The sequence below is a fragment of the Dryas octopetala genome, chromosome 6 (assembly GCF_963921425.1).
Source record: "Dryas octopetala chromosome 6, drDryOcto1.1, whole genome shotgun sequence".
NCBI lineage: Eukaryota > Viridiplantae > Streptophyta > Magnoliopsida > Rosales > Rosaceae > Dryas > Dryas octopetala.
In genome coordinates, this window is record NC_141371.1 from 16770341 (window position 1) to 16794678 (window position 24338).

Genomic DNA, 24338 nt, shown 5'->3' on the forward strand with positions numbered 1-24338 from the left:
ATACTATAGTAACTTTAATTAAAAGTATGAAACCCCAATTGAAAGTTTCAAACCCCAATTACACATATTATGAATTTGGGTATTCTATATTTCTATTTGTTAGGTTTGAACTTTGAATTACATTTAATCTGCATATATTCTGAAAATTATAGGTCATTAAATTTGAGTGTTGACTAAAAAAAAAAGTGGTTATATGTTATTTTGACCAAAAAAAAAAAAATTAAAATGTTGGCATTATCTTATACCATCCCGTATTGATATGAGATGAGATGATATGAGATCATTTTTGAAATAGTCATCCCATTTCGATCCTGATCTCGATCCTAATCCTAACCAAAAACTTCGGGATGTGATGAGATGAAGTCCATTTCATCACATCTCATCCCGTGCCCAGTCTTAATGGCTATAATTCTGATTTCTAGCAGGGTCAAACTCATAACCCAAAAAAAGAATAAGAAATAAGGAATTCCAAGAAAAAATAAAGAAAGGGGAAATTTGGGCCAAACACTCAAACGTGATTAATAAGCAAAGCCCACGTTAATTTTCTTTTTTGGACTGAAAGCCCACGTTCATTAGATATTCTCGATTTAACAGCCCAACCTCAAATTTTTAAATTTTGATTATTTTTTTTCCTTTTGTTTTGTCTATCTTTTGTTTTTTTCTTCAACCTTGCGCGCCTTTAAACGGATAAAGTTTGCGCTCTGTCTGCTCTCTCTATCTCACCTGAGAGTGAAGTGACTGAAGCAAAAAAAATGTTGGCAAACCCTAACAGTGGCAGACTGCGCTGCCCTAATCCCTCCCAATTCCTGCACCCAAACAGCCCCAAATGTTTTCTCTTCCCAAACTACTCTCGCTCCCTTCCTTGCTTCACCAGCAGCAAGTCCAAGTTTTGCACTTTGTCCCTGCTTCTGCCCAGAAAGAATGGCAAGGGGTTTGGCATCAGAGCTTTGGCCGAGCCCCAAGTTTCGGTTGGTGCTCCTCAGGGTTACCCTCAGCCCTTCTCTGTCAAAATCCCTGTTGGTGATAGACATGTGAGTCAGTTTTGAGAAATTTGGTTTACTGCTAATTTGAAAAAATAAAAAATTATATATATATATGCATATTATTATTGGGTTTATCTTTTATCTTTTTGTTTATTTTATAGGTACTGTGAGTACCAAATTGTGTGAAATTGATGCTAAAACTAAACTAAATATGGTACTGGAAGCTTTTGTAGAAAATTAACTATGTATGTTTTCTTCTGTTACAGCTAATAATAGCTGAAATGGATGAGCTATTGAATGTGGAATAGAATAGGATGGAAAACCCATTTTGGGAAAAATGTTGGTGTACAAACTTGAAAATTAAACATGGCCTAGAAAATAAAGAACTTGAAAATGAAACAAGCTAAAAATGGAAAATAAAAACCGTGGGTCTTGCTTATCATTTCAAGCAAACGTCAGGAAACCTAATCTGTTACTTCATGTTGTAAGACTATTTTCGTTTGAGCTATCTTATGTTTTCTTCAAAGGGCTCTTATCATTTGTATACGTTTACAGAAGTTATTTCTTGGAATTTTCTTCAATATGCTAAACGCCACAACCTAGGGATGATTTGTGGCAATCTTGAGAAATGGGCTAGCGACAAGATGTTATAATAGTTTCTCAAACCTTTTTTTAAATAGTGGCTGAAAACGCCATTAGTTTCTAATAGGTTGTTTATCAGTTTAGTTGTATTTTATTGAGATTTTTGGCATAGTTACTTGTTTAATAGAAAAGGATACACTAAATTAAGCTACATTGTATGATCATGTAATATTTATTTGGCATTTTTTTTACAGATTTTGGTTGAGACAGGTCATATTGGGAGACAATCTAGTGCTGCTGTTACAGTGACAGATGGAGAAACCGTAAGTTATTATTTGTGCCTGAAAGTAAATGGTTGCTTTTCCTAGTCTAGTACTGTTTTCTGTTCACTTGCAGTAGTCTCTCCATTTTTTTTTTTTTTTTCTGTTTTTTGTTTTGTTTTGAGTAAATTTCTGCTGTTTCCATGACTTTTACTGATATTTCCACCGGTATTAAATTTTCCACTGCTATTTCCATGGATTTGGACTATCTATTTTTCTACCGATATCAGTACTTTCATCCTTGGAAAGCATAAACACAAATTTAGCATCTGATAAAGAGAAGCCCAGAAGTTTCACATTGTCTCATGTAGTAAAAGCACAACTTTTATATTGATTGCTAAGTAATTTGATGCATGTATTACTTATGGTTATCATCTTTAATTATTAATTTTATTGTAACAGTTGAACTTGGGTTTTTTCTAGTGAAGATTTAGCAGATTTGTGTTTGCTCTTGTAGATTGTTTACACGTCTGTTTGTTTGGCTGATGTTCCAAGTGAACCTTCAGACTTTTTCCCTCTTACTGTAAATTATCAAGAGCGTTTTTCGGCAGCCGGTCGAACTAGGTGTGTCTTGGACTTTTTTCCCATCTTTTAGTTGCCTTAGACTTCTATTTGTTGCTTGAATTTTTTCAATACTTTGTATCTGCAATTGTTTCAGTGGTGGCTTTTTCAAACGGGAAGGAAGGGCAAAAGACCATGAGGTACTTTCCACTTAACTTTTTAGTATTTAGAATCCTTTTATCCCAGCTGGAGCTGTGATGATGAATCATAGACATTCAGTTTAAGATTTTTATTTCATGTGATTTCTATTACTTTGTAGCCTTTTGGGAGTTTTCACTTTCAACTATAATGCTGGATTGGCTAGCTGTTGTTAAGTGATGTTTGTGGGTTGTTTTGCGTTTTTGGTGTCATGAACCATCCATGTAGCTAGATACTCTTGTTAAACTGATTTTTTTTGGTAACCGACAGAGGATTCCTTATCCAGATGTGTACATATATTTGAATTTTAATAAAATTTTCTCTTAAAAAAAAGGAAATTTTTTTGTAGCCTTTGTTTTATGAGTCTGGTGTGTTTATATAATTTATTTTTCCCTTGGACAGTGTGCAATAGTTTGCCTTGTTAATATGTATGTGCAACATCTAGGTCCTAGCCTCCTAGGAATAAAGGGATCAATATTTATGTATCAAATGAATGATTACTGTTTCATGTTATTAAAAACAATCTTTTCCGTTGTTCTTTAGAGGTCGTGCTCCTTTATTGGCCACCTCAAATGCACTTATGGCTTTTGGCCAATTGGCAGCTCCTCCCCCCATAAGTATAAGTGGAGGGTGAGGTTGCGGCGGGTTCATGTCATGTCTGGTTGTGTGCTCATTTGTCGAGCCAAAAGATAAAAAAGAAAAAATTTGTAAAGGTCCCTACTTTAATTGAAAATTCACTCTTCTTATTCGAGACATGGCTCCTTGTCAAGTACTACATTTCAGATCAGATTTAGAGCAGAATAATAACTGCAGTGTGGAATTATTTCTGGAAGTTTTTATGTTTTTCATGGTTTTGAACCCCCATGTTGGGACAGATTGTACTTACTACAAATCTCACGTACACGTACAATGCAATAATAGCATACAATTTCTTTTTTGTTTTTTTAAAAACTTCAGTGATGTAGAAGACAATTGAATTATCAATTCAAAATGTATAAATATACTGTTATGTATTCATAATACATAACTCAACTTTCCCCTTTTTGATTCTTTTTAATTTGTTTTAGCTTTCCCTTGCATGCAGGTTCTCATTTGTAGATTGATTGATAGGCCTTTGCGTCCAACCATGTTGAATGGCTTCTACCATGAAACTCAGATACTTTCTTGGGTATGTTTCATATGAATTTCAATTTTCAACTGCATATATATGTTGTTAGCTTTGTGGATTGTTTTATCTTCAGAAAATAACTAAATGAATAAATGTTTCTGTTTTATAATTGTCTTATTTTGACTTACTTTAAGTTCTTCTGGTGCCCATGGCATTCTTACTTTGTAGAGGGTTTTTATGGATAGAATGCAGTAGTATACGGTTGTCACACTTCATGTTTGGCCGAGTTCATTGCTTGAACGTGAGGATGAAATCATTTTCTTTATTTTCTTTAATACCTTTCATTTATACATTCTATTTAGTTCTATTTATACCTAAGACATTATCTACTTCATAGCAGAGTATGAGATTTACATTATTTTGTCATAATTTTGATGTAGCTTCTCTCCCCTTATCTCTTTAAAGCATTAGTTCTAATTCTAAGAAATGTTGGTTGCTTTAAAGTCATTAATTGCTATTTTCTTTACACATTCTTTATTAAATAATTATTAATAATTTTTCCACTGCCTTGATTGATATTACTTTTGCCCTTATCCTGTCAAGTGGCACCTGTTCTTGAATCTAATTAATCTCTTCATTAGTTTTTTCTATTTTTTGCAAATTTTAATGCGCCCATGATCATTTATCTTGGGAAAGTTTTCCTCATTTCCTCCTGATACTTTCCAGAGGTTTTTCTTAATAAAATACCCAAGAGTTTGATCAGACCAAGCAATTTCTTTCAGCCTTCTGATAGGACTAGAAATCTGATTTTGCATCCAATCAATGATTCCATCTCGTGCAAATCTATGCATAAGAGTGAGGTATGCTATATATATTCCACTACATGACAGAACATGCACACGGAGAGATAATCGAGATGATTATTCACCCTCCAAGGAAAATGATCTCTTTGCTTCAGATCCAAAGTTGCACATTGTGAACAGTAGAAATTATTTTGCTCAGGCTAAACCTAAATGGTTGCCTGCAACCTGCATTCCAGTATTCAGCATTTAGCTTATGCCTTAACTACAGAAAGTGGGTTTCTAGCTTTCCCAAAGGCACATAAGTCATAAACATGATTTCGAACAACTCCTTCTAGCCACCTTTGAATTCAGTTAGAGTCCTACATCTTTTAGAAACAATGGGAGAATCCAATTTTAATTTATTCATACGCCAACTTGAGCACTTACAAACTACTTATACTATGATTTAGTGTGTTGATAATCATGCTTATTCATCAATGCTTTAATTTTCCAACAGCATGAACTGATATACCAGAGATATGGTGCCATTATTTTCATATTTCTAAGAACTTCTTTTGTCAACTTATGGCTACAGGTTCTTAGTTATGACGGTTTGCACTCTCCTGATTCTTTAGCAGTCACAGCAGCTGGGATAGCAGTGTAAGTCTGATTGCTCACAATTTTCTGAAGCATTTAGGACACATGTATCATACTATTTGGTTCACCTTTCTTTTAAAAGAAAATGAAACTTTCTTAGGCCTAATTATTCAAATTCCACAGGGCTCTATCAGAAGTTCCAAACTCAAAAACCATAGCAGGAGTTCGAATTGGTCTGGTTGGTGACAAATTTATTGTGAACCCAACAACTAAGGAGATGGAAGACTCTGAGTTGGACTTGTTGCTAGCTGGCACAGATAGTGCAATATTGATGATAGAGGTAAACTTTTAGTGGACGTTAAATGTAATGTTTGTGAAATTCTTTCTTAGAACCCTTGAATGGTTTAAATTTGTATCAGCAATCATGCAGACTATATTTTTAGTTTTGATAGAAAACAAAATAATTGTATTGATAAAAGTGAAAGGTACAATCATAATGGAATAGCAGTCCACAAAAGATACTACCCACTGCCTACAAAAAGAACACAATAGCTATTATACATGAACAAGCAACACTCAACCATTCTTTTTCCTTTTTTTTTTTTCTTTTTTTTTTTGAAAACAAAGAAACATTTTACTAGTTACACCCAAAAATACAGTAATACAAGGTTTCCACTACAATGATCTAAAGTCTATATTACAGCAATAACACATCCAACACCCTAAACAACACCTAAACTACTGTCAGATTAGCAAACAGCTGCCTTCCAATCTAACATAATATCAGAAAAAGATTGATGTGGGACAACCTAAGGGTTACGAAATGCATGAAACACTCAAAGAACTAGATTAGTCAACTTTGAATTAAAAATGAATACTAATAAATTCTGAAGGAATTAGAATGCAAATATGGAAGCTGAGTTGAATGTGACTAGCAAGTCAACAATGTAAATTATAAGAAATAACATATGTGATCATGCAGTACCTGAAAATAGGAAACTTTTAAAGTTACAAATGAGAATTCACTCGTACGACTCTTCAGTTCTATAGTGGAAAGCTGTAGCCCTTGAATGAAGCTCCTTTGTAGTCATTTAGATTCAGTCCCATGCTTTCAAATGGATGTTTAGGCCAAAACTGTATTTTGATTAAATGAGGGTGAAGTAGAATTAAAGTTTATAATCTGTGGTGGTGGGAATTTGAGTTAAATATCCTCGAGGATGAACAAGAGAAGAAGGGAAGATGAAGAAATCTGGACTCTCTGCAGGAAGAGTTCTTTGGAATCACAGCAAGAATTCTCACGAATGATTAGAGAGGTGATGTTAATTAAAACACAAGGCAATTTGATTCACTGTTTTTCCAGAAATACAAAATAGCCCTTTTATAGGGCTACAGATACAATTACACAACGTGGAAACATAGTTTTTATAAATGTTACTACGATATTCAATAGAAGTTTCTTGTTTAAAAAAAAAAAATAATATTCAATACATTAATCAGCAGTGAAGAACATTGCTATGATTATTTCTTAGAGCTATATTCCTGTGTTTCTTTGATGTGGACCTCTTGTCGACAGCTATGTACTTTTTAAATTTTTTCAATAAAAGGTGTTTCGCTTCAAAAAAAGAAAGAAAAAAGAACATCCCTTGCTGTTAGGTCTGTCCACTATGGTAGAAGTATCTGGTACTAAACCACATCTTTAGTCGGTATAACTTATATGTATGTGTGTATGTTGTTTAACCTTATGTATATGTTTACATACTTTTGGGCTTTAACTTTAAATTCATTTCCTTTTCCGTATGTACTTAATGTGGGTATGTCATAAAAGAATGTTAACTACTAATTTTCTTTCTTCAGTGTTGGATACAGTAATTACATGAAAATTTACTAAGTTTCCTTATTCTCATGCTGGCTCACAGTCTCGGTGTGTGTAACATCTTCTTTGCAGGGCTACTGTGATTTTCTCCCAGAGGAAAAGTTGCTGCAAGCAGTAGAAGTTGGGCAGGTTGTTTACTTCATTTAAGTATGTAGCCTATTTGCTTGCACAAGTTATAATATCGTATTTGTTTTATGTTGAAGAAGACAATGACACGTCCCGATTATTTTCTAGATGATTTTTATCTTTAGCATACTAATGTAGTCATCAAAAGTTAAGCCATTCCTTTCTTTGCTTGTACAAGGACTTCTTTTTGTAGTATGATTCATATGATCACAATCTGGTTGGGCCTGTCGTGTTATCACTGTCATAACGTTAATCAATAGCACATTGTTATGTAATGTTTACTAGCAGTTGCGGATCTATTAATTTACTCTAGGTGGCCAAACTCACATAAAAAATGATATGGCATCTATTTTCTTTTTCCATTTTTTTTCTCCGCAATAAAAGTTCCTTTCTTGTCATCTTCAAGTAGTACTGAGAAGTACTCCGACCTATTAGTGGCCTTATTTAAAATCTCTTGTGGAGTGCTAATAAGTTGGAGAAGTCAATGAGAGATTTCTTCTGGGGAGGAGTAGAGGAGGCAAAGAAAGACCATCTAATTAAATGGGCTTTAATATCTCAAAGTAAAGAGAATGGGGGGTTGCAAATTGGTAACCTAGTGGTAGAAAACAGAGCTCTGTTAGGTAAATAGGGATAATGTCAAGTGGTGGGAGGAGGACTATGTCCAGGGGTGGGAAGGTTATAGGTTTATCAAAAAATTAGAGGTTATTAAATAAAAGTTGAATGTATGGAATAAGGAAGTGTTTGGTCACATCAGGGTGGCTAAGAGTGCCATCTTGAATTGAAAAAAAGGAAATTAATGATCTAGAAGAAGATGTGAGTATAAAGGAAGACTTCAGAAGAGTGATCCGAGCTCAAAAACAAGTTTGAAGGTTTAATTCTTAAGGAAGAAATATCTTGGAGGTACAATACTAAATTGAAACGGATGAGAGATTGGGAAAATAACTCAAAAATGTTTTACAGAGTAGCTACTGATAGAACGGTGAATAAGTTGATGAATAATTAGACGATGAGGGTAATTAATCGAGGGTAAGGAAAGGATCGTGAATTACACAAAAGAAAATGGGGTGGCAATGTGGCATTCAAGGTGAAGCATTTGGATTGGTTCCCCATTAGTGAAGAGAAAGCTAGATGGCTGGAGAGGTCTTGAGGAGGAAGAAATCTCTTGGGCCAGTTGGCTCTCAATGGCAATTTTCCAGGATTGTTGGTATGTGGTTAAAGTTGATTTATTGAAGGTTTTCCAGCAATTTTTTTTTTCTTAATAGAATTGTTAATGCTTGCACTAATATGACCTGTATTTGTTTGATTCCAAGGAAATCCTACTGAGAGTAAAAACTACTGTCCCTGTACTTTACAATTAGTTGCAATTCAAGGACACGCTTGCATTTCCATCCATTAAGTCGTCAAATCCGTTGCGATCTTGGTTTTGTACTTTACAAACTGTTGCGATTTTGGTCGTTTACTTTACAAATAGTTTCAAGGACAAATTTGACAACTTAATAGATGAAAATGCTACACAGTCTTTGAAGTGCAACGATATATAAAGTACATGGATGAAAGTGGAACTTGGCCTTTGTTTAATGAAAATTTTGTGTTTCTCATTATAAAATAAAAAAAGAAGAAGAATATAGCTAGTGCATCCTGGTTGTGTAGTCATGTGATTAGTTGTTCACTTTCTCCAGTATTAAGTTTCACAGTTAGTGACAAACTCAATCTCACACCTAATTGTAAAACTTGCCATTTGAATTTTCCTTTTTTATATGCTTTCCAAAACTGGAAATTAACAACCAATGTTACTGCTTACGGGTCAGTCTATTGCATCATGGGTCACATTTATTTTTGATGTGGTGTGATTGCAGATATATCATACATGTTTTCTTCTACTTGCTGTATTTGTTTGTGCATACTAAAAACTTGAACTATGTACCAAGCCATTGATGGGAGATTTGTAACTCTTTTTAGTTGGTCAGACTGTTTGTTGTCAGTTATTTCTTTGATTGGCTATTAGAAGAATCACACAACAGAAACAAATCCACATAGATGTATAAAATTTTGCTTATACATTGATATCAGGATGCTGTACGAGCAATTTGCAACGAGGTGGAGGCTTTGGTTAAGAAGTTTGGGAAGCCAAAAATGTTTGATGCAATTAAATTACCTCCCCCTGCGCTTTATAATCATGTTGAGGTATGCTTTCCATCTTTCATTTTTTACAGAAAGGGTTTCACCTTTTGAATTAGATCTCTCTCTCACACACACAGACACAAACTCTGAAGTGCAAATAATATAAATTTATTAAATACTTCTTGTCCACTGTCTTGTTCTCTTTCATATGTTTTAATCAACGTTTTGTTTCTCATGAAAAAAAATTAAATTCTTCTTAACTTGTAATTGCTAATTTCAATATAATGGTAGGAGTAGGAGTATTTAGTTTTTCATAAAAAGAAAAATGTTTCCATCGTTTTTTCCTCTCTTTTTTTTTGGTTTCTGTGCACAAATGATCGTTTTATTATTGGAATGTGGCAAATACAATTAAGTATGCGGGCTTTAGAGAATAGATATTCAAGGTGCTTTCAAATTTTAATTATCTGGTATTGAAGTAGTTAATTGTGGTAGTCTGTTGTTCAAAGGCGTGTAGGAACAAGGAAGTGAAGAAACTTATCTTTTTGAGGCCTTTATTTTTCTATTAGATTAGTCGTGTAGTTTGAAATGCTTTAGAACTAGACTCATATGTTTAGTACTAGACTCAAACGGAATAGGAAATGGAATGTTTCTTAATGAAAATCGTGTTTCTTACATATATATATATATATATATATATATATATATATATATATATATAGAATGGAATAGAAGAGGAATATTAGCGCTCTCATACTCCATCACAACACCATGTGATTAATAGAAAGATGTATGGTGGATCCTCAAGCAATGTTGCCTCCAATTATTTTATATTTTTATATAAGTTGGTTTGAGCTTCAAGCTATTAGTATGTGTGTGATCGTAAGTTTCTGTGTGTTATTCGTCTCTCTAGGTGGATGTATTTGATCCCCATACATATTATTCTTCATTTCTTTGCTCTTGGTCCTAATTCTTCCCATATGATGACAAATTTAGTTATTCTGTGAATAACAGTAAGTGGTCATGTATTATCATTTACCATATGCAGGAAATTGCTGGTGATGAGTTGGTGAGAGTTCTGCAGATTAGGGACAAGATTCCTAGAAGAAAGGCCCTCTTGTCATTGGAAGAAGAAGTTTTAACTATACTTACAGAAAAGGGATATGTCAGCAAGGACACAGCTATTGGAGGCGGTGAAACAATTCCAGATATATTTGAAGATGAAGATGAAGATGAGGAAGTGGTTGTGGATGGTGAAGTAGATGAAGGTGATGTTCATATAAAGCCTAGTTCACGAAAATCGACTCCATTGGTATATTTCAGTTCTTTATATTCTTTATTTCAATTATTTTATCATTCTGTAAGTGACATTATCTTTTATTGTAATATATATATGTATGTGTATGTTTGTATGTGTTGAGAGAAAGATCCCACTTTGAAAATGTGAGGCCTTGCATAGTGGCTTATAAGAGTTTGAGTTACTCCTTTAATTGCCAATTGGTTTTGGAATGGATGCTTAGATGGATGCCTAGATTTCTTTATGGTATTAGAGCAGGCTATCCACGTGTTAGGCCCAACGGCCACACGTGCTCCCACGTCACTCAATATGAATTGTCCACGTGTTAGGTTTGAATGACGCCACACGTGCGGGGGCATGTTGAGAGAAAGATCCCACATTGAAAATGTGAGGCCTTGCATAGCGGCTTATAAGGGTTTGGGCTACTCCTCTCATTGCTAATTGGTTTTGGAATGGATGCTTAGATTCCTTCAGTATGTATGTGTCTAATGTATGTTAATATTCAAGAAAGAAGGAATTATCTTATGTTATTTGTTTTGATTTGCAATTTTGATTTGTTGAAGATTTCTATGGAATGGTTTTATTTTGTATTAAAGTATTTGAATCTTTCTGAACTAGTGATGTGAGTTATGCTCCTTAGGAGTTAATAACATGCGAGTGTTTGTTTACACAAATGTTAGGAAATGTCAATTGCTGGATATCTAAGAAATATTAGATTTTAACATATAACCTCTGAACTACATGCCCGTATGCTTCGAAATCAATTCAACTGTTACAATCAGTGATGACTTTTATGGCAGTATAATTTCTATATTGTTTTGATTGACATTAGACTGAATTATATTAGTCTGATGGTGTTGTGGCAGTTGTATTTTGCTTTTATGTGGGCATTGAATTTTGTCAATATCATAGAGTTGAGTACATGATTTTCATCTATTTTATTAGGTTCCGTGCTCTCTGAAATTTTCATTGACAAATGTATTATTCTTGGAGTTTTATTAATACCTAATTGAGTGCAAGAGTTAATAAAGTACTTTTATTGTCTTATAGTTTTTTTCTGAGGTAGACGTGAAGCTGGTATTCAAAGAAGTTACATCCAAATTTTTGCGGAGACGTATTGTGGAGGTATGATCATTTGCTTTAGTCAGATGTATATACTTGCTTAATTATTTTTAATATGTTCTTTTTTAACCATATATGTAATAACCTTCATGTGTAGGTCAGGTGTAATGTTATCTGTTAAACTTATGGCCCTAAATGATTTGTAATAGAAGGATTTAAACTTATGTCAGACATGTGGTTTGCTCCCACGTGGTCTGAATACCTAATCTAGCTATTTGCTAGTGTTTCCTCCCAAAGATTGTAGGGTTCCCGGGGGGGTGTCCCAGTTTAGAAATCAGGGTCCACCTGGGGGATTTATCAGTATCAAAAAAAATATATATATATAAATATTTATGTATATATAATATGTAAGAAAGAATTTAAAAAAATGCACCTACTAAACTGTTATGGGAAATTTAGGGTTGGGTTCTGGGTCTTGCCTTGGATCCCAAACCCTAGTTTGTTTGGTACAAGTACATGTTAGAGTTTTAGTACAGTTCGGGTTTGGGTATGACTTCGTTGCCCCAACCCAACCATCGCTATATCTGGATATACACTATTCCTTTCGTTAAACTGATCTGGGGCCCTTGGATCATTCTAGGTCTTTTTGTTTGTCGAGGATTATAGGTCGATTTTTATAAGTTTATTGGTTGTGGCGTTCATTTTTAATTGCAAATGGTTGCACTTGCTGTCTGTCTCCCTAGAAGAGAGCCAACAAGTATTTTGTAATTACGATTGTGTTTGCACTTAAAATTATATTTTAACATTAGAGTTTTTATTCCCGATTTTGATGCTTTATATTTAAGATGGCATTTGTCTGATTTTAAGATTTTAAGACTCTGTGACTGATAATCAGAAAACACTTAAAATTTTCAAAAAATATTAGACCCTATGAAACCAACCCAAACCTGTGACTAACAACCAAAAACCTGTACATTTTTTATATTAGAAAAATTGTGACTTGTTGATCGCTTAGGTAGCCCAAATATTACTCTTTGGACTAGCAGCGAGGATATAAATTACTAAACTGAGAAGAACCTTATTTTCAACCTTAAAATAGGTTTTTGTCATCTAAATATTACTAGTGCTAGTCAATTTCATGTCTCATATGGGTCCTTACTTTGGAGATGTGCTGTTCTACCACTTTTTTGGTGTGTTTGGGAAGGGAAGAAGAGAATCTTTGACGATAAGGAAGAGGAAGTGGGAGCAATTTGGGATAGAGTTAGACTGCTTGCTTCTCTTTGGGTATCTTTGTCTAAACATTTCATGAATATTCCTTTTAGTGCAATTATTTTTTATTTGGGGAGTGGGGGGGGGGAGGGGGGGGATTATGTTCTGAATGCTTACAGGTTTTAGGTTTGGCTATTGTTTAGGTGTCTGATGGACTGCTTATCCATTTTTCTTGTATTTACTAGTTGTTGATTTTCTTAATCAAATTTGTGTTAATTATATATTAAAGAAAAAAATTCATGTCTCAGATGCTTTTTTTTTTTTTTGTGGTTGCCACAGGGTGGAAGAAGAAGTGATGGGAGAACCCCAGATGGGATACGCCCAATTAACTCAAGATGTGGACTACTTCCAAGGGCACATGGAAGTGCTCTTTTCACACGTGGGGAAACACAGGTTTAGAAGTTTTCCGTTCAACATGCCTTGATGACTACCTGATTGTGTTTTTGTGTACTGGAACTGCTCTCTTGAATATATTTATTGTGGTTAAATTCTATAGTTAAAAGACATGTCTAGCTCATTACTTGTTCAGTATATATGTACCCTTGTGTGTGTGCCACACGTGTGTTTATGTTTATGTATTTCTCCATGATTTGTTTCTTCCAAGCAGTTAGTCCCATTCATGGAGCTACATTGTCTTCATGTTGTTTGTTGGTGACTTTGATAGTATGAATAATTTTTCAAAGGATCAAATAATTGAAAATTGTGCACAAGTGTTATGTTTACCAATTCCCAATGGTTGAAGCTAGTTACTTGTCATATGTTGTTAATAAGATTAGTGTACTAGTAATTGAGCAGAACTTGTGTATGATTGACTCTTTAATCACAGCTCATATTTGTTTAAAGTATCTCATTTGATCTCACTGTGCCTCTTTCCATCCTTATCTTCATTTAGTTTAATATGTATCTTGCCAGAATGTGATTTTTTTATCAGCCAGTCATTTTAACAAGTGTTATCATCATTCATTCTTTTTTTGGATATTACAAGGCTATAAATATTTGTAGTTTTATGCCATAAACCATTTCTTATCCTTTTCTGTCTTTTTTACAGTCATTGGCTGTAGTTACACTCGGTGATAAACAGATGGCACAGAGGGTAGACAACCTAGTGGATGTAGAGGAATGGAAGAGGTTCTATCTTCAGGTCTCTTTATATGTCTCTCTTCTTCATAGTAATTTAACTATGTGGTGAACCATTTTTTGGCAATGTAGTGGCTCTGGCACGCACACAGTTACTTATAGATAAAATATTATAAGTCTGTGCATAGTTCAATAGAAATGATTTTGTGCCCTTCTTTTCTGATGCCAAGTATATTGATCATTTTGTGATTTCCTCTGTTTCCCATAAGCATTGATTTTAAGTTATCGTCGTTGTTGAACGAAAGCAATGTTTGATAGTTCTTTGATAATTTCTTATTGTGTTCTTTTGGAACTGTTGGTCCTGATCATTTCAGTCATTCTTATTAATGGAGTTTTAGAAAACCAAGCTGCTTAATTTCATGGCAATCTTTGTCCATATGGAATTATCTTCTTTCCATGATCTTTGGATTCTGTCATGTTTCACTTATTACAATTGCAATTTTGAAATATTCTTGTATTTCTGGATTCTATAAACATTGGGAACCCAGATAATAATTAAGAACCCGTTGTATTAATTTTCCAGTACTCATTTCCCCCTTCATGTGTTGGGGAAGTTGGTCGGATTGGAGCACCTAGTAGAAGAGAAATTGGTCATGGCATGCTTGCTGAGAGAGCTCTTGAACCAATTTTGCCTTCTGATGATGATTTTCCTTACACCGTACGTGTTGAGAGCACAATTACTGAAAGCAATGGATCTTCAAGGTAGACCTTTTCAAACGTCTATAACATGGTTAATTTTTCAAATGAATGTTTTTGCATGCATTAATTCACGGTGTGACTTACATATCAAGATTTACATCCTCACATCAGCTTTTGGTGGGATACAGTATGGCATCTGTTTGTGGGGGCTGCTTAGCATTGCAGGATGCTGGGGTTCCAATCAAGTGCTCTATAGCTGGGATAGCAATGGGTATGGTTCTGGAAACTGAGGAATTTGGGGGCGATGGTGCTCCACTTATTCTTTCTGACATAACTGGATCTGAAGATGCATCTGGGGATATGGATTTCAAGGTCTTGTGTGCTAGAATTTCTTTAATTCACTATCATAGTGGTTCTAATTGGTTTTTACCTAAATTTGTTCAGATCTGAAAGTATCTGTTGTCAATATGAATTACAAAGTGGTCTACAAAGACATGATTTATTGGGATGATATTTTAGTGAATAATTCAGTGATTGCAGGTTGCTGGAAATGAGGATGGTGTAACTGCATTTCAGATGGACATAAAGGTCAGCTATTACGTATATGCTGTTAGTTTCTTGAAGATGAATTTCATAGTCCTCACTGTCGTATTTTAGAATAGCAAAGTTGCTCCTAACGGTCTTCCCACCCCAAGTGACAGGGATTGTGGAAAGAGTGTGTGTGTGTGTGTGTGTGTGTGTATTATTTGTGTTCTTCTGGTTTTTCTTTTGATTGTCATAAGTAATAACCAGAAGCCTTCCTTCCCCTCCTTCTATCTTAGGTGGGCGGGATTACATTACCAGTTATGAGAAAGGCACTCCTACAAGCAAAGGATGGCCGGAAGCATATTATTGGTAAATTTATTGACTAGTATATTTGTTTTATAGTTCAGAGGTGTGATCAGGTTTAAGAAGGGTTAAATTAGACAAGTAGTTGTATCCAGGTAGCACTGGACCAATCAAGTCAATACACAATAACCTGTGTGCAAATTGGATGTATTGTTGGTGCCCCGTAATACTTCCAACATAATATAGGCCACAGGTCTTTCACATAATAGCACTCCAGTTAGAAAGAGACCCTCCCCCTTGCACTAGAAAGAAACTGTGCTGTCCTTTTTCCATTCAAACCTAAATTGCATCTCAACTATAAGAATTATATCATGAAATATTTATAGGAGTTTTGTCTTGCCAAAGAATTTGACATGTTATGTTTCCAGACTATCAATATGAGTTGTTAACAATATGGATTCATGCCTAAATGTGTGGTCCTGATTCATGGTCTAAAGTCATCTGGTTCTTTTGATTGCACCTCTCAAATGACGCCTTCTGTCTCTAATTCATTGGAACTTTCTTCTGTTGTCTCCTAGTGGAATAAATAGGATTTCATTGCTTGTTTGATTTCTCATTTTCATGGTTGCGTGTTGTCAAAATCAAGATGGATAAATCACTAGTGCATCTGTATAACTTTTCATGTAATAGCACCACATTGTGAGTGGTGGAGTTTACACAACCAAAGGAGTATCTGCAGTTCAAGTAATGCACTTTTTTTCCTTTCTTTAGAATGCTGCATGTGCACATAAATAAGGGATCATTTTAAGTTAGAGCTATCAGTTCAATTTATATGATCATTTGTTACTCTTTGATGGGTCTAAACTTCCACAAAAGGTGGTGGCTTTAGTTGATTCTAGAGATATTCTATCTTGTTATCTCATATTTTGTGCTGTCATTAGAAGGGAAAGTTGATTCTCCGTTTGGCTTTTGTTTTTTTTTTTTTTTTAAATTCAGCGGAAATGTTGAAATGCTCACCTGCTCCTTCAAGAACGATTTCTAAGTATGCACCAATGATTCACATTATGAAGGTTTGTTGGTTACCTACGGACCCATATTGCTCAGCCATTTAAAACTGATGAAATGTAGTATTTAATGTACTTCTTGTTTATGGCCTTGTTGTGATAGGTCAAACCTGAGAAAGTACACTTGATCATTGGTTCTGGTGGGAAGAAAGTGAAGAGTATTATAGAAGAGACTGGAGTAGAGGCAATTGACACACAAGATGATGGGATGGTAAGACCAGACAAGGACCCAATCCGTGATCATACATTTTCTTTTAATAATTTCACTGTCATGTAACTTATCTTTTGAGTATTGCAGGTCAAAATCACTGCCAGGGATTTATCTAGTTTAGAAAAGACTAAAGCTATTATTACTAATTTGACAATGGTTCCAACAGTTGGTGATATCTACAGGTAGCTGTTCTTTTGATAGAAATTAGATATAGGTTCCTTGTTTGCATTTTCTTTTGACAAAGTCCAATTGCATCGATCCCTCATTAATATTTTCTTTTGTTAAAATTCCTAAAAAAGAGAGATCGACACATGTACAAATTTTATATAAAACGGAGATGTAGAATGAAAGTTATGATATTTCAAACTTTGAGAAATATTAGTAGTTATTATATTTAATTTGACAATTAGAACAGCATCAGTTCTTCCCTTCTTTGTATTTAGCTTTTATATCAATTTCTTTGAGGCTCAATTATGGAATATGTGTTGGACTTGCTGTATCTTTCACATCAAATATTTTAAATCAGACACTTGAAAACATTGCAATGTAGAGGGTCATAAAATGGTTGCATAAATAGTTCTTCATTGGTCAAAGTCCTTTTATGCTTTAGCTGTTCCAAGCACTCTGTTCTGTACTAAACTCGTAGCCCATCTGAATTTTGTGTCTGCTACTACCAGAGCATGGAAAGTTCATCATTGATGCTTGTTAGCATCTTCGTTAGTATAATTCGGAAGAGGATGTCTCTTCAATATACTTTCTGCTTGGTTAATTATGGGTTAGATCAGTAGATAGCTATTTGACTCCCTGGCCTTTGATGTATCAGGAACTGTGAGATCAAATCAATAGCTCCATATGGAGTATTTGTGGAGATAGCACCTGGGCGAGAGGTATAATCAATTGCTTCCTTAATAACCAATTTATTAGTTCTTTACTTCTGTAAGCGTTTTAAACATTATGTGGAGGTTGGCCTCGTCTTGCAGAGGGATGAGGTTGAAACAGTATTATTAATAGATATCTCAATTCTCAATCTTTTACAGGGACTTTGCCATATTAGTGAGTTGAGTTCAGATTGGTTGGCAAAGGCTGAAGATGTAAGCACTTAGTATTTTCTATATTTATTATTATTTTCTTATAACTGTATGCAAGGATCATGGGAAAGAAAGCTTTCTGGTCAATTTTTTTTTTTTTTTTTTACAGGCTTTTAAAGTCGGAGACCATGTGGATGTTAAACTTATTGAGGTATGGTTTACTATTCCTCACCATTTTTTTAAAGGAAAAAAAAGGGAGTGTTAATGTCCAGTTATTCTTTTTTATATATGAGAAACATTACATTTATTATAGGAAGCACAAATTTTATTAAGAAACATAACATTTAATTGAAAATTGAGAAAAAGTACAAACAAATATTACCGGGGGACAAGAGGTCCATTGACAGCTTAGTCTAAAATCTGACTTTCATAACGAAAAATAACACCAAAAAGACTAATAATGCCTTTTACATAAATTCAGCTCTCAATCAGGACAGATGGAGAGAGAGAGAAGGAATATCCTTAAACTCTAAAGAGAGCAATGCCCGAAAGGAAGACCAAAATCGAGCTTTGTCCCACAACCCCACACCATCTCCAGAATAACTGCCAAAGTCCTTTTCCTTTCTAACCGCACCACCCAAAACATTGCCATCACACCAAACCTCCATAGGACTCTTGCCAGTTGCCACCCCCAAAAACCTTGAGGTTCTCAAAAAACATTTACAGATCTTTCTTGGAAACCCAACTCAATTAGCTTTCCCTCAACAAGCTCCCCCACAACTCTAACACAATTGGGAAATGAAGAAACAAATGGTCAGCATGTTCTGCCTACCCCTTTCCCACTGTACACTAGTGGAGAGACAAAAGCATTAGGCCTTTTCCTTTGAACCATATCACATGTGTTTACCTTACCATGAGCAGTGATCCAAGTGAGAACCATACCTTTGGTGGTACTTTAGCCTTTCAAATTTTAAAAGATGAGTAGGAATGAGAAAGAGATGGGTTGTCATACAATTTCCCTGCAAAAGACCTGCATGAAAAAAGCTCCTGATGACTCCGGCTACGACTCTGTAGCTTTATCTACTAAACTACTCAACATATCCACTACCAAAGTCAATAAAAAAAAGTGATAAGAGGATCACCATGCCTCAAACCCCTTGATCCACCAAACTTGCCCTCGGGCCTCCCATTCCACATTATAGAAAATTGACATACTGAAAACAACCGCTTATCGATTTCCTCCACCTAACCCCAAGCCCTTTTTCCCCAAAACATATTCCAAGAAATCCCAAATTCAATCTTGAAAACAAACCCCTCTCTTCTTATTCCTCACTTCCTCTACCACTTCATTGGCAATCAAATAACTACGTCTAAAATCTGTCTCCCCTTCAGAAAAGCATCCTGTGAGTTTGAAATTGTATCTCTCATAACCTCCCTCAACCGTAAAGACTATACCTTTGAAACTGTCTTATATAAAATTGAAACCAAACTTATTGGTCTAAAATCTCACTCTAATCGCATCTATTTTCTTTGGGATGACACAAATTTACATCTCATTAGTTACTGCATTAATCACACCATTAATAAAAAATTCCTCAAAGACCCGCATCAAATCCTTTTTCCCAGTATCCCTACAATGCTGAAACATTTCCAATTAGTAACCATCAGGTCCAGGAGATTTTCCTTTGCTACAATCATAAATTGCTTTCCTCATTTCTTCCTCGTACACTCTTTCCAACCAACGAATGTTGTCCTCACCAATGGAGCTCTTTTCCAATCCCTCAACTCTTGGCCTTGCGATCCCACAGCTGGCATACAACTTAAAAAAGTTTATTACCTTCTCAGTGATCCTCTCATCCTCTACGATTGTCCCATCTCCTTGCCCCAATTTCTCAATCAAATATCTTCCTCATTGTATTAAAGAAATTAGATTTAAGTCTTTCACAAGAATGTAGAGTTGTGGACCAGCAGCTTTCTCTCTGTCTTCAGTTTATCAGTTTCCCTACCAAGCATTTAATTATTTTCAGAGCTTGTTTGTGTATTGCCTGCTTCCTGTTGATCAAGTTTGCTTATACTGGGTATCAACTATTTTGAAGAATTTCAGTCTGATAATTATGGCCATATAACAGGTAAATGAGAAGGGGCAACTTCGCCTTAGCCGCCGGGCACTACTTCCGGATGCAGATCTAGAGAATGCCAGTGTAAAGCAGCCTACAGGTGACACCAAAGATAGTGCAGCTTCTAAGAAAACATCAGATAAGGGGGACTCAGCTGAAGAGAGCATTGAACTGCCCAAGGATAAAATTAGCACACCAAAATTTACAAGCTCACCTAAAAGTAATTCAGCAGAGAATACTCTGCTCCCACAAAAGAAGTTCATCCGGAGATTAGTCAACCCTGCCAGAGAGAGACCAACTGTCAACAAAGATAACACAAAGAAGAGCAGCAGTAAAGTAGTCAGTAGTGTCTCAGGCAAGGATGAAAACAGTTTAGTGAATGGAGAGGCCAACATAGGATAGTAAGGATATTTCTTTCTTGATTTTCTGGCAAGGATTATTTGTTGGCCCGTTGTCATGGTGAAAATGATAGTGCAATGCCTCCACACTAACAGGAAGAAATGGTATGAGTTACCTACTATTATATTTTTATAAATATTTCATAGATGCATGCATGTACATTATATCTGGTTTATATGATCCACGTGTCACATTAAGAAACGGGCATAAAAAAAGCCACATATTATTTAGTGATTCACTGGTATCTTCCAAAAAACGGCACAAGCAATTGATTACCTCATAAATTGTCCAAAATACTAATGAAAGTTCTTTTATTCATGTACATCTTCATTCTTTTTTTGGGATCGTAGCTTGAATTATGATAACAATAATGATCATGTTTCCAACATTGGCCATACGCAATTTTCATCATGGGAGTATCCAAATCCTTTCCATTTACAACATTATACTCCTGATACTGTCCAGTTGGATTAAATTTCAGGAAATGATACGGCGGTTGTCATGCTTGTATTTTGTCCTTTCTTTTTTGGTGGGCAGGGGGAGTAAATTTGATTTTGAGCATTTATCTGTGAATTTCACTTTCCATGGTATGTTAGAGAAAAAAAGAAAAAAGACAAGATAAAGAAGAGGAAGAAGGGGCAAGCCCCTCGATCGAATGGCAGCAGCCTGCCGTAGGCTTTGCGCCAAGGCCAGAGTAAGAGCCCCATGGGATGGGAAAGACCTCCCTTTGGAGGTTGAGGTTAATGTACCAGAGAAAAAAAAATGGGATTATGCATGTTGAGAAAATCATTTATAATTTGCATGGTTATGATTCACTGATTGAGCTGTAAATGGTATATATGGTACTGTACTTGGGATTTTACTTTGGAATCTGTTTTTGACAGGAAATGGTTTATTAGCACGTTCCACCGAAAGGTTCGAATGCGTGCATTGTTGTGAATGTGTCACACTTTTACTACAGGAGGAACCTGACAAAATGTAGCCACATCATGTGTTCTTTTAGGGAAGGCTTATGCGCTGAGAAGTTTTGCTGAACCAATTGATTCTGACTTGATCAAGAACTCCATTTTGGTGTGGGGTAAAATTTCTTTGGTAGGTGCTTAAAATTTATTTCTCCTGCACGACAATTCCTTTTGCAATAGAGGAAGTCATGGTGCCTTGTCCATTATATTTTTCATTTTCAGTTATATGTGAAGTTACAGAATTCGTTTTTTGGATGACTCGCTACATAATTTGTTAACATCAACATGGTGGTTTCTTTTTGTTGGCTATTGCTGTTGCACAATATTTTTGATGATCTGTTGTAAAACATCATAGCTGGGCTCCTTTGCTCCATTTTATAAACATTTTATTCCTTGGCTGTTAAGATCAAAAGCCTCGTGGCATAATTTACTTCTCCATGTTTCTCAAATTAAACATTGAATTCATAAATTTCTTTTTGGAGGGGTAGCATCATTTGAATTAAAATAAATCAGGTTCTCTTTTGGATCATCAAAATATGTGTTGTCAAGGCACGTAGGAAGTGGGAGAACATTTGTTTATTGTCATTTAAAAACAAAGTGAGATCACTTTTATGTTTTTCCAGGAAAAGAAGTTTCTATATACTTTTATTTAAGATGAGAGGGAGATCACGTTTTTTTTTTTTTTTTGGCTTTTTTTCTTCTCGATACTATAGGGGCCAAAGAACAAACAAAGTTCTAATGAATTGCCTCTTCCTAATAAGAAACCTAACATATTCCAACTTTGATCTCCTTGAAAGCGCAAACAATGGAATATTATGAAATTCATCCATGATGAAATGACAGACTGCATATTTTTCTATGTAAATGAATATGAAAACTTATCTAAGTTAGGTTCGATTCCCTCCAATATAACAAAAAAAAAAAAAGACTAAACATGGTGAATGAGAAAAGACATGGAATATAACATATACAATCAAAATTATAAAACAATGTATTTCCTATATTTAGTTTCAATATTACAACAAACAGTCAAAAGGGCACTAAAAATCTCAATCTATTATATCAAAACAAAGCTTAGCCTCATCCCAAGGACCATTTATTTCAAATTTGTATTCCTGCATCCGTATAAGCCAATATGGACAGACTACAGTTACAAAAATCAACAACCCTAACAACATCACAAAAAGAAACAAGTGCAGGGTATAAACAAAAGCCAATGTCGCAATCATCAGACAAAAAGAAAACCAAAGGTGTAAACGGAAAGAATACTTCTTTATACAGTAAGTAACCAATGGAGCAAAAAGGAAAACTTGCAAGGAGAAAAGCATGATACCAAAAACAAGCAGCCTTGATGGAAGGCGCGAAGCGATAAAAACTGAGGCCACAACAGAAGCATTTAAAGAGATGCAACTTGTCAATGTTGGATTGTGTAGAGCCCCTGGAGCTCTTACGGTGGATCCAAAATAGTCATGGAGGAAGAGATGGAGAACAAGGAGTGAAATTGTTACTACCCAAATCGAGTCTGAGCTAATGGATCTTGTAAGAGTTTGATAGATGGGAGCCAAAAGATATAAGCCAGTGGTGAAAAAGGAAATATTGAGGAAGTAATGGAAGAGAAGACTGGGGGAAAGCATTTCTTGAGTTAAAAGAAGAATAAGAAAACCCAATGCAAGAAGGGTGACATCCAGAAGCAAAAGTGAATTTTCAGTAAGAGTTGATCTGAGGGTGTAGGTCCAAACCAAACCTGTGAGAGCTACAATGCATAGATATTGGGAGATGGAAACTGAATCTTGCATCACCTTCAACATGTCCCTTTTAACAACATTGGCATTCGTGACCATATCTTCGAGAAAAGATTCACCGGTGTAATTGTCATCGAACCCAGGTTGCATCCCTCCATATGCCACTTTTCGCCATTTGCGTCCAGTGGGAGATGTGTTTTCAGTCATGCTGGTATCCATTACGATCCAAACGTTGAGCAAAAAGGAAATCTGTGCTCAGTTCCAATAATAATCCTGAAGAGAAAACTTTGCTCAGTTGGTTTCAACGTGTCCAAAGTATATGAAAGATAGACAATGTAGGATGAAATATGACAAACTGTTAAAAAGAAATCTATCAACTTGAAGTTATTTTTGCCCCCAAATTTTTGTTGTAGTGAAACTAATTAACACCAAATATTCATATGAAATATCTCAGACAGAAAAACACAGATTGGCGATTTGGGTTTGAACACACACACACACAGCCCTACTAACTAAACCTCTTGAGTTTGAAGCTCAAATTTGAAACCAGAGAAGAGAGAGATTTACCTGAACGCGATTTGGGGCTGCCAGTTTGCAATTTGGCTGCAGCAAGAGCGCCCGACTGAGAGAGCTACATCAGATTGAACTGAATCAAATTAGAACCATGATTTCATAAATAAAACATCAATTTAAATTATTCCTGAACACAAATGTTCACAGAGAGAAATTACCTTGCGGTGGTGATATTGGGCGATGGCGACCAAGACGAACGCAACGTGAAACGCATGAGATGGTTGGACTTGGGTACCAAGAAAGCAGGAAGGTTGATTTTGTCCTTCCAAAGAGAGAAAGGAAAGGAGGCCAGGAGGGACTTTTGTTGTCGCAACAAATCAAATTCTTTCCTCATTCATCCAACGATGGATCATAACGCCTGCATCACTGGATCATTGCTGGCCCAATTCTTCAGCCCACAAACCCTGTTAATCTTATTCCTCTAATTTTATTTTTATTTTACTGTTAAGCTTTTGAGTCAGTCTAATTTCGAATTTCGCCGAAATTTTCGTTTTTTTGAGGTCCCGAAATTTTATCACATATCCATTATTTTTCGCGAAATTTCGAACTCGGAATATGTTTGTTTTTGTAAAATTTTGTCAAATTTCGTCGAAATTTCGTCGAAATTTCGTCCAAATCTGCTGTAACTAACACTAGCAGCCACAAACTGAGATCTTTCCCCCAAACTTAGATCAGCCCCAAATCTCCCCCAAACTCATATCTCCTTCTCACTTGGGAGTTGAGGCCGTGGAGGGAGGAAGAAAAGAAGGGAGGAAGAGAAGAGGGGCTGGGTTTTTGGTGGGTTTCGGTGGCGGCAGGGGCGAGATGAGGGTGATGGTGGGC

General features: G+C 35.4%; 2 protein-coding genes across 2 annotated transcripts; one reads left to right on the forward strand and one right to left on the reverse strand.

Moving 5' to 3' along the window:
• Positions 1 to 686: 686 nt before the first annotated feature.
• On the forward strand, positions 687 to 21510 carry RIF10 (polyribonucleotide nucleotidyltransferase). Its single transcript, XM_086246835.1, has 25 exons — positions 687 to 1031; positions 1820 to 1888; positions 2343 to 2449; positions 2544 to 2586; positions 3669 to 3752; positions 5070 to 5134; positions 5255 to 5411; positions 7017 to 7073; positions 9141 to 9254; positions 10237 to 10500; positions 11536 to 11610; positions 13096 to 13209; positions 13865 to 13957; positions 14477 to 14655; positions 14781 to 14964; positions 15133 to 15180; positions 15414 to 15486; positions 16417 to 16490; positions 16588 to 16695; positions 16783 to 16877; positions 17519 to 17582; positions 17733 to 17786; positions 17893 to 17934; positions 19853 to 20343; positions 21124 to 21510. Exons 1-24 carry the CDS (start codon positions 753 to 755, stop codon positions 20240 to 20242), a joined length of 2832 nt encoding a protein of 943 aa, XP_086102961.1. The 5' UTR covers positions 687 to 752; the 3' UTR covers positions 20243 to 20343; positions 21124 to 21510.
• A 684-nt stretch (positions 21511 to 22194) lies between these two features.
• LOC147282872 (phosphatidylinositol N-acetylglucosaminyltransferase subunit C-like) lies at positions 22195 to 24334 on the reverse strand. The gene is made up of 3 exons (XM_086248689.1): positions 23675 to 24334; positions 23511 to 23574; positions 22195 to 23216 (listed from the first exon to the last, which is right to left on the reverse strand). Exon 3 carries the CDS (start codon positions 23160 to 23162, stop codon positions 22251 to 22253), a length of 912 nt encoding a protein of 303 aa, XP_086104815.1. The 5' UTR covers positions 23163 to 23216; positions 23511 to 23574; positions 23675 to 24334; the 3' UTR covers positions 22195 to 22250.
• Positions 24335 to 24338: the final 4 nt, after the last annotated feature.

What these genes read in the sequence shown, in the direction of transcription:
- RIF10 (XM_086246835.1), top strand. Translation starts at nt 753, where the DNA reads ATGTTGGCAAACCCTAACAGTGGCAGACTGCGCTGCCCTAATCCCTCC. An exon ending in TCGGCAGCCGGTCGAACTAG is followed by an intron (nt 2,450 to 2,543) that starts GTGTGTCTTGGA and finishes CAATTGTTTCAG; the next exon opens with TGGTGGCTTTTTCAAACGGG. An exon ending in CATTTCAGATGGACATAAAG is followed by an intron (nt 15,181 to 15,413) that starts GTCAGCTATTAC and finishes CTTCTATCTTAG; the next exon opens with GTGGGCGGGATTACATTACC.
- LOC147282872 (XM_086248689.1), bottom strand. Translation starts at nt 23,162, where the DNA reads ATGGATACCAGCATGACTGAAAACACATCTCCCACTGGACGCAAATGG.